This window comes from Nicotiana tabacum, chromosome 4 (genome assembly GCF_000715075.1).
Source record: "Nicotiana tabacum cultivar K326 chromosome 4, ASM71507v2, whole genome shotgun sequence".
Lineage (NCBI taxonomy): Eukaryota > Viridiplantae > Streptophyta > Magnoliopsida > Solanales > Solanaceae > Nicotiana > Nicotiana tabacum.
This window is the reverse complement of record NC_134083.1, coordinates 13475575-13485859: the sequence shown is the minus strand read 5'-3', so window position 1 is coordinate 13485859 and position 10285 is coordinate 13475575. Positions and strand designations below refer to the sequence as shown.

The 10285-nt window shown below is 35.4% G+C and overlaps 1 protein-coding gene across 1 annotated transcript; it reads right to left on the bottom strand.

The window, feature by feature from the left end:
- Positions 1-4746: 4746 nt before the first annotated feature.
- On the bottom strand, positions 4747-9259 carry LOC107778159 (glycosyltransferase BC10-like). The gene is made up of 2 exons (XM_016598363.2): positions 7918-9259; positions 4747-5521 (listed from the first exon to the last, which is right to left on the bottom strand). The coding sequence occupies exons 1-2, from the start codon at positions 8500-8502 to the stop codon at positions 4880-4882; spliced, it is 1227 nt and encodes a 408-aa protein (XP_016453849.1). The 5' UTR covers positions 8503-9259; the 3' UTR covers positions 4747-4879.
- Positions 9260-10285: the final 1026 nt, after the last annotated feature.

The following is a 10285-nucleotide window of genomic DNA, read 5'->3' as shown; positions in this document are numbered from 1 at the left end:
AGGAGGACATGCGGAGCAGATATTCCCACTTATTCAGCACTCCATGTATGATTCTAAACTCGTTCGAGAACGAATGTTTGTTTAAGAGGTGGAGAATGTACCGACCCAACCGGTCGTTTTGCCATCTAGCGAGCCCGTTTTATGATTTCAAACTTGTCGGTATGTTCGGGCGGGGGCCCGGGAGCCTCGGGTGTTAATCGAATGAGGCTTGGACCAAGTTGGAACTTTGGAACAACAACTGAAGCTCCCCAGCTTCTGGTGTAAACGCACATGCGCATGGACAACCGCAGGTGCGAGCTCGCAGAAGCGAGCCACGAGCCGCATAAGCGGCCAAGAGGGGGGCTGCCAGTGACTGCAGGAGCGGGGAAATGGACTGCACCTACGAGGGCGCAGGTGCGAGGAAGGCGGTGCAGAAGCGGATGGAGGTCGCAGGTGCGACGCACGCACCGGAGAAGCGAGTCGCTGGTCATAGAAGCGAAGGAGTCGGCTTGGGAAAGGACCGCATCTGCGAGGCCCTTTCCACAGATGCGGAGTCGCGAATGCGATGGTTGAACCGCAGATGCGGAAATTACATAAGGCAGAACCTTCATTTAAGTCGGGGTTTGAGTATTTTTGACCCATTTTCTCCATTCTTGGATAATTTGGAAGCTTCTTGAGAGGGGTATTCACCTAGCAACTTGAAGGTAAGTTAAATCTACTTATTGTGAGTTAAATACATAGATTATGGGTAGATCATAACATGTAAATTGTGAAAATCAAGGGTTTAGATGAAAAACCTAGGTTTTAATAAAAATGAGATTTTAACCACCAAAATGGTTATGGAATGAGATAAAACTTATATATTTGAGTTCTTGAGATTATCCTCCGAAAACTTTCAGAATTCAGGCACGTGGGTCGGGGTGAATTTTAGATTTTTTACCAATTTGGATTGAGTAATTAATCTAATAATCGAATTTCGAATTATTGAGCATGTATTTATTAAATTATATAACAGTTGGGTAGTTTCGGATTTTTCGGCACCAAATTGAGGCATTAACGCGAAATTGTGATCGGGAAGTGAGCTTTGAGACGAGTTAATTATCTTATCTAACCTTGTAAGAGGGAATTTACCACATAGGTGTTGTAAATAAATATTTATTTATAATTGTGGGTGCTACGTACGTATGATGTTACGAGAATCCGTGCGTAGCTACTATTATGCTATGTTCGGGTAGTTTTAGGACCCAATTCATGAACTACTTGGAATTTTGTACTATAATTGTTAAATTAAAATGTCTAAATTATATTAGAACTTGTTAGAGAAATTTTTATTACCTTGGATATAAATCATTAATAATGTTTAAGTCAAATGCTTATAAAATATCCTTCTCTTCTTATGGAGCGGGTCAAACGCCTAGATAGTAGATAGATGCATCTATGGATCGTGCCGCACGTCCCTTGGTAGTGTACACGTCACTCTAGATCGGTCGTACGACCTCGACATAAATCGTGCTTAATAATAAAAATTTCACGATGCTTTGATATTTATTGCAGCTTGTGAAGATAAATGACTTATTGGAAATTACTAAACTATGAACAAATTATTTATTTATTTTTCATGTTAAGGAAATTATTGTTATACACATAAACCATGTTTATTTAAATATCTTTATCTTAATATTATTGACCCATAGTGAGTGTCGAAGTCGACATCTCGTCACTACTTCTTCGAGATTAGACTTGATACTTATTGGGTGCACGATATTTACGTACTCATACTACACTTGCTGCCCTTTTGTGCAGGATCTGAGACAGGTGCATCAGGCGGTCCCACCGGTGCGCATGCCCGTTATCCCGAGGCCTAGTGGTGAGCTACCTTTCTGCATCACCTAGTGTCTCTCTTTGTATTTGTATTCTGTCTATTATGTTCATACATATGTTCATACAGTACTTGAAATTTTGTATAATCTACTAGATACTTATACACTTGTGACACCAGATCTTGGCACACACGCTAGTAGAATTGTGATTTGAAATTATTACTTTGGTTTTTATTTATTTATACTTTTTATACTTCATAAATCTTGCAAGTAGGGAGAGTTTAATTACTCGGAATTTATTAAAAGAGGAAATATATATTTAATTCACTTAGTTGGCTTGCTTAGCGGTGATGTTGGGCGTCATCACGGCCTATAGGTGAAATTGGATCGTGACACTCTCGATTACAAAATTAATAAACAGCTAATATGTAGTACAAGATAGATAGATGTTAATAAATCAAATAACCTCTAAATGTAAAAGCAGATAAAAGTTAAATAAAAAGTTTTAGCTCAAGCATGTGAATTTGAGGAATAATATCTACTATTATATAAAAATATTAAGATCATCTTTCTCCCAACACAAGAAAAGTTACTCCATACTGGAATTAGTACTAACAAAGAAAATATCCTTATCCATTAAATAAGAAAATAGAAAGAAATATTCAAGAAGAATAGTTCCTCCTATTTAATTAAAAAGAAGAACTAGAATTATTTCCTACACTTGATAACTCAATAAGAAAGAAAGAAAAAGACTTGAAGAAAGAGAGATTTCAAATGTATTTCTAGCTTATTCTCCTCTCCGTTTTTCTCTTGAGCAGCTCCCAATGAACCTATTTATAGTTTCAAAGCCATGTGATCTTTAGATTTGGAAGATTTCATGTTGTAAGTTGCTTGGCTTCATAACGGATTTCATCTAGATTTAGCAAATTTTATGTTGCAAGTTGCTTGGCTTCATAACCGATTTCATCTAGATTTGGCAAATTTCAAGGCACTTTGCACCAAGTTGGCAAGTAGTAATTTTTTGTTGTGAAATTAAACTCAAATTGGTTATGTTAACTTTATTTTCCTTTCCATAGCTAGTTGCCAACTTGTTTTAGAGTACCTACAATGTGTGATTTCCTTTTCTTTCTTCCAAACCTTTACAGCTTTTGATCTTCTTTTCTTTTTCCTTTTCTTCCATTTTGTTTGTGTTGGTCTCTCTTATAATATGTGAAAATTGACCTTTTGCTGCCAAGTTTCTTCTTTGTCCATTACTTCAATTATTTCCTACAAAAAAAAATAGTATTAAAATTCAAAGATAACAACTTAATTTATACATAGTATTTTCTCTTATTATTAGGATGAGAAATAGCAGAAGGTGGAGCAGGAGAGGACTTGACAAAGAAGGAGGTAGACTCTGAGAGGAAGTTGGCCCCTAATGACTGAAGTTCTCTTTGATTTTCATCATTAAGGAACATAGAATAAGCCTTTCCTAGAGAGTGGAACATGAATCATCATTAAGATGTTGCTTCTGATATTGGAATATGTGTCATTGAGTCCAACTAGAAAGTGGATGAGTTTTTGCCCTTCACTACATTGTGGTTCAACCCCATATGTGCAAGATGGACCAAAAGAAGCAGTCTTTAACTCATCCTATAACTTCCTAAGTTTAGTATAGTAACTAGCAATATGATAAGACTTTTGGGAGACACCAACAATCTCTCTCTGAATTTGATAGTACCTACTGGCATTAGACTGCCCATACCTCTCATCTATATCTTTACAAATTTTCCTTGCAGTGTCACAAAGCAAGACACTGTCAGCAATATCTTTAGACAAAGAATAACTTAACCATGCAAATACTATGTTGTTGCATCTCACCCGGTGGTCATAGAGAGAGGGGAATCATGAGGCGGATGGGAGATTCTTCCATTGATCATCCCAGCCTTGTTCTTTGCAGATAGTGCAATAAAAATATTTTTCTTCTAGGATACATAACTAGTTCAATTGAAAGGTACTTGTACAAGTAGGCTTCCCGGGTTATCATATGGATGTACATATAGGGGATGGGAAGAATCAATAGAATGACTAATGGTTGAGTATACAGGTAAGGAGGTTGTGGATGCGTCAGTACTCATTTTTAGCAAACAAAACTGTCGTTCAACTAATAATTAAACGGTTTTCACAGTGCAGACAACAAGCAATTGAAAGAGTATACATGCATCTAACAGCGACCTTAGATACAATATGCAATACAAGAGATAATACCAAAAATTCTCCAGCTAGGGCACAAAACTTATGACATCGATAAGAAATCTTGAGGAATTGGAAGATACTACCAGTTCTGCTTCAGCTAATCTAAGGAGAGCAAGCTTCCGTAGTGATTTTCCGAGAAAAAACCCCCAAAATCGTCCAAGAGAAAAACACGAATTGTCAGTCGCTGACAAAACAAAACTCGAGCAAATCGAAAATTTTGACCGATGAATCGACAGAACTCGTCGAGAGCTATGCGGATCTCCGCTCTGATACCATGTTAAGATAAAAGACAACCATGAAAATGGAGATTGAAGGAGAGAAAACCCTAGTCTCTAAGACGAGGAGAGAGAACTGATGTTGAAACCATGAGCTAAATAAAAGACTGATTCTAAAGAGAAGGTTCTAGTTATATTTACAAAATATCTAACTAAATCGGACAAGGGTCGGGTCCCTAAATGAAAATAAGGCCCAACTACTAATAGGCCCAATATGAGAGAGCCACCCTGGATTTGGTCTTAGTAACGAAACTCCATCATTTCTTTTTTTCTTTTTGTTTTTTGGCTTGCAAAATGAAATTGCACAGCCATATTAAATTGTAACTATGAAACTATACGAAATATTGATCAAGTATATCGATCCAGTTTACTCGTCACAACATGAAAATTTTCTATTTCTAGTTCCATTAACTTGTCCCCGTTAACAACAATAACTTATTCAGATGCAACACAAACAAAGAATAGAAATCAAGATGACATTGTCAGTCCCAAGGAAGGAACTAGAAATGATTAACAAAATTTAAAAAACCGTTAAAGAACTTAGTAATATACAAGATTACAAATATCAGATCAACCAAATTTCATGATTTTAGGAGCAAACCTCAAAAGCCTATCTAAAGTACTAGGCAAGAACTTCCTAGCAAACAAGTAACACATGTTAGTGGGCTCCCCATTATACTCACACTTGGTCCCATTCCTCATCCGATTCAGCAAATCTGCTGTCACCTCTGTCCTAATAAACCTTGTCGGATGGGGCCCACCTTTGCTCCAGTCAACCCAAGTCAACGTCCTATTCCCATTTTTCCACCAATATCTCATAGTCGCAACAGTTGGCAAATAATGCTCATCGGAATAACACGCAGGTTTACAATATCTCTTGAATAATTGGAAATATTTCTGATCGGATATTATGTCGATCGCCATTTCACGATCGACTTCGAACCACTGGGACCCTTTTCGCCATTGGTCGAGGGTGATCCAGGGTCGCATTTTCTTGTTGTAACGGCCTCGGCCCACAGGACTCGGCAGATCATAAGACTCCATGAAAGTTTTGGTTGAGTTCATGATATAGTTGTATATGGTGGTGAAGTTGTATAAAGGAATACATGACTCTGAAAGTAGTACAAAACGCTCGTTTGACAAGTCTAGTAATGCATTAGCTAGTAATCGGCGTTCTGCTTCTACCATGTTGAATTTTCCCAACTCTACTCTCTGCATATATAGTGAAACAAACCATGTCAAAATGTTAAGTTTGTCATATATTATACAATACAATACGAGATATAACTAAAAAGTTAAAAAAAATTCAAGCCACAAGTTTGCAAAATGAATCTCATTGTATCCTTCTATGTGATAACTGAATGACCACAATTCCAACTTTTTTGATCTTACTGTTATTAGTGTCTAATTACATCTTTCTTATTTCAGGTAAACTACGTGCAGAAAAAATATTACCTAGTCACAAGTTCAAGTTTTGAAAAAAAACTGTAGGAGGTTTACACCTCAACCCAATAAGGCTATAACTACATGAATATGTTATTGTTTACCACTTAAAGCTAGTTAGTCAATTCACATTCTCACTAGCTAACTTTTGTAAACTAATATAGTTTGGTGTAAAACACAGGATGTTGGTTTACTTTTTGCGGAATGATACCCACTTAAATTTTGGGAATCTTAGATCTTGTTTGTTGCCAAAATGGGCAGAAGAGGGGTGGTTATTTTGACAGGAGAGAGCCTATCTCAGAGAGGCCCATTTGGGACAGGGCCCAAAAAACCTTGGATTAATGGTCTGTAAACGGACGAAGTTAGATTCAAATGGACTCAACCTTTCCTACCCTAAAGGACCAAATATTTATCCTTACAAATGGTTGACTGGTTGGGCCGAGGCTAATATATGGGCTCTGCAAAGAATTAACCCAAACAGCCGCCCACCTAATCTGTTAAACTAAAAGTAGCCAACGGATATATAAAATATATATATAATTCATGTATAATATATGTATAACTGTGTGTAATTACTGTATAATCTATGTATACTGGCTAGAAAAAGTAAATATTGAATCTGGCCGGTTATTTGGGTAACAATCCCAGAAAAATTTGAGAAAAGTATATTTTTAGTCGATCCCAGAAATAATAGCCGACAAAATATATATTGTGTATATATTATACATATTTTATATATTTTTAAGCTAGCGAATTGAATTAGTTTCATCTGACGGGCCAATTTTGTACTTTGCCCAAGAAATATTTCTGGACCTCAACATGCTCTTTTAGTCTTTGCGTGACTACTTGAGAGAGATTATAAGGCACAGAAAAAAGGAATTTTGGTAGTGTGACTGTGTGACAACACAATAGAAGGAAAAAGAGATTTTTCTCTAGTTGGCAATAGAATAAAAGAAATATACAACAAAAAGTATTTTAGCAAAACCTTGTTTAGAAAGGCAGCATGGATGCTTAGTTCCTCCAACAAAAAGGGGGGACATCACACGTTTTTTTCATCTCTCTTTTAGACTTGATCCAAAGAGCAATATTGCAATTACCATTTAAACAAAACAAAAAAGGAACAGTGTAAAAATGGTGATAATTAGCTGTAATTAAAGCAAACTCTTATTCTTAGAATCTAAACTAGAATTTTTCTATTTCCCTGAAAATTTAATAATAACTGTAGTTCCTTGCCCTAAAAGACTTTCCGTTTTCCTAATGCAATTGTCCGATCTTACATTCTAGCTAACCAACAGGATTCTATAGAATAGCATGATTCTCGGTAATTAATGCTAAAAGACGCGTTTAATATTTTTATTTTTATTAAAGGAATCGAAGCTAAAAGAAAAGTCAATTCTTCCATTAATATAGTCTTTAACGTATCAATAATAAAATTCTATAGTTGGAGCCTTTAATAATGAATCTGGTCTACATTTGGAAACGACTTCAGCTCAATCTTAGTTTCCGTGCTGCCTAGTAAAACCCGGACCATATAATACGGTACCGGTTGATATTTTATATTTTTGTTTTTTTCGCCCTCAATAGTCATTTTATTTATTTCCCACTATACTAGGTTTGTGCGTAAGTAATTAAAAAATGAACATCTTGACATTTATAATCATTGCATGCCTTCTTTGTAGATCTCTATGTGATGAAAACAAAAAACGTCTTTTTAAAAAAGAAAAAGATAAGGGTCTAAGTCTTTAGCAATCTTTATGTTTGATCCCGACTAATTCGGATTAGTGCATAGAAAATTCCATGATTGAGACTTCTGATTAAAAGAAAAGGGTCGTTGCATGAATCTTTAGCATTCCGTATCTAGAACCTACGTACTGATCCCGACTAATTCGGATTAGTGCATAAAAAATCTCACAGTGGACTTTTAGCTCCATACTGAAAAAGGACTTTATTTTTGATGATCGAAACTGCTGGTTAAAGAAGAAGGAACATTTACCAATTCAATTTAACTTACTATAATGATTTTCATACCATTAGTGCACTTTAACTCTTTACTTTTTAAATTATCAATAATATTACTATCGACAGTTATATGTTGTTTCAAGTTGCTTTAAAGTACAATGAAAATAGAAGAATTAGGAGTTGCAAATAATTATAGTAAACTTTACCTTACTTGGTATTCTTCGTCCATGAAAGATGGGTCCTTCTTCGGGAGCATTTCCATTAAAGGAAGGCTGAGAATGAATGTAAATGGAGTAAAGCCCTTCATATCCTCTGAAAAATCTTTCCCAAAGTGGAGCCAATGGCAAACTTCCTCTTGTAAGAAACATAAAAGCAATCTTTGGCGTTCGTTTAAACGGCAAAACCCGAACACGTGGCACCATTGAAGCCCTCCAAATCAACTCTTCATCTTTCATATCATGTTTACATGATTTTGGTGGCTTAAGATAATCTCTTAACCCTATTCTTCCTACACTTTTGGTTTCACTATTTATCGAATTATCACTTAAAACCAAATTAGGTATTTGTGGTGGTGATGAAATAATAAGGGGTGGTTGTTGTGGTGGTGATTGAGGATAGAATAATTTGTTTTGTAAAGTGTTAGGAAGATCTTTGAGATAGAAACTTAGTGATATACCAATAATTAAACCAGACCCGAATAAAATAAAATAAGCAACGAGATTATGGAGGTACATTTGAGAATGGAATAGTTTTGAAGTGAAAAATAGTTGGTTATGTTGTTCATTCTTCATTTTTTTGAAAATCCAAGAAAAAAGTAAAAATACTCTCAGAGAGGAAGGGAGAAGAAGAGGAATTAGTTATTCCCCTTTGAGGTAAGGAAGTGAGGAGATGTTGAGATCGAAGCAAAGAACTACATGCTTTCTTTGTCTATATATGTGCGTGACAGATTCTAATATTTTAACCTACAACAAGTTTGGGTCTCTTAAATTGGTATTAATTAACACATCAACACTTAATAATTTCTGATCTAGGACTTAATGTAAGGATTGTGCGTATTATTATATGAAAATACAGTATTTAATACTCCTATTTATTTTAATTAAACTCTTTTATGTTCTTTCATTCAGCTACAACAATCTGAACGTAGTGTCAATATTATCAGATACAATACAGATTTATTTTGTACAAGTTATGTTCTAATAAGAAAGAAAAAAGAAGACCTGATTTACAGGAATAATGTACAAGAAGATAGAGAAAATGCGATTATCTAATTAATCATTGTTGGAAAAATGCATAAGAGGAAGAAGGAATTGAGTAATCGTGAAATTACCGGATGAGAAAGAATATTCTTGGAGTTGATGTAGAGACATGTTGAGGGCTTGAGTTATTTACAGAGTGGAGGGAATATTTATTCATTCAGATTTAAGCAAATTGAATTAGTTTTTGCAGCTAATTTAGAAGTTTTAGAAGAAAGATGGAGAAAGACGAAGAATTGGAACAGAGAGAAAAGCAAGAAGAGTTTGTGTTATGCCAAGTGGATCCTAATTAGTCCAAAAATATTTCAATTACTACCTTCTTTGTAGGAAAACAGCCTAGGCATTGGCCAGTACTCCACGTACCTGCCTCATTTTCTTGTTCCATTTTCTTGCTAGTATACGCCGTCTTCTTTTTTTAGAGTAAAAAACTCCAAATTATAAGGATACCGGTTTTGCAATTAACAATTAGAGGACATCCTTGTGTACTTAAAGCTCTAATTATGCATAGAGTTTTTCGGAAGAGTTTCAACAAATATTAAATTATGAACCTATAATTTAATAGTGTAATGAATTCATCGTTAATAATCTAAAAGTTGAACCCATCATATTGAAATCCCAAATCGACATCTGCTAAAGACCCCTTTCAGGTCTTGCAGTCAACGATTAGAGAAAGTCAAAATGCTAATTCTATTTCAGCTTTTTTTAAGAAATACATTAACTTCTGCATACTATAAAAGAAATTATAAAAAGTTGGAAACTTCAAAAGAATTAGTGGATGAAGAAAACAGATGGGAGAACAGCACATCGTCTCCTCTTTAGATGATCTGAATAAACGTTGAACAACGTGGAAGGTAATTCCTTAGTGGTGGGGTAGATATAAGAAACATTAGAATGCATGTAGCGAAGTTAATATTTATACCATTTCATGCCACACGAACTTCAAAAAAAATCCTGAAGTTTGAACTGTTTCGGAAAAATTTCCTAAAGTTCAAAGAAAAGTGCCTAAACTTCAGGAAATTTGCCTGAACTCAAAGAAATTTGCCTGAACCATAAATTGGAAGCAAAAGTTGAGGCTTCTATTAAAGAACAATGTTTCACGGCTCGTTGTTTCCTCGAACATATACTAGGGGGCCAACAATGATGATTTTGGGGGTTGGGGGGAGGGGGTTCTCTACCTTCACAAGTTCTATAATGTGATTCTTTCTACTGCATCTTTCTGCAGTAACATAGATTCACATTCATGGCTAGAAAACAATGGAAGAAGTTCTTCATACCAGCAGAATACGAGTAAATAGCAAAGAACTGAGTCAGTATAATC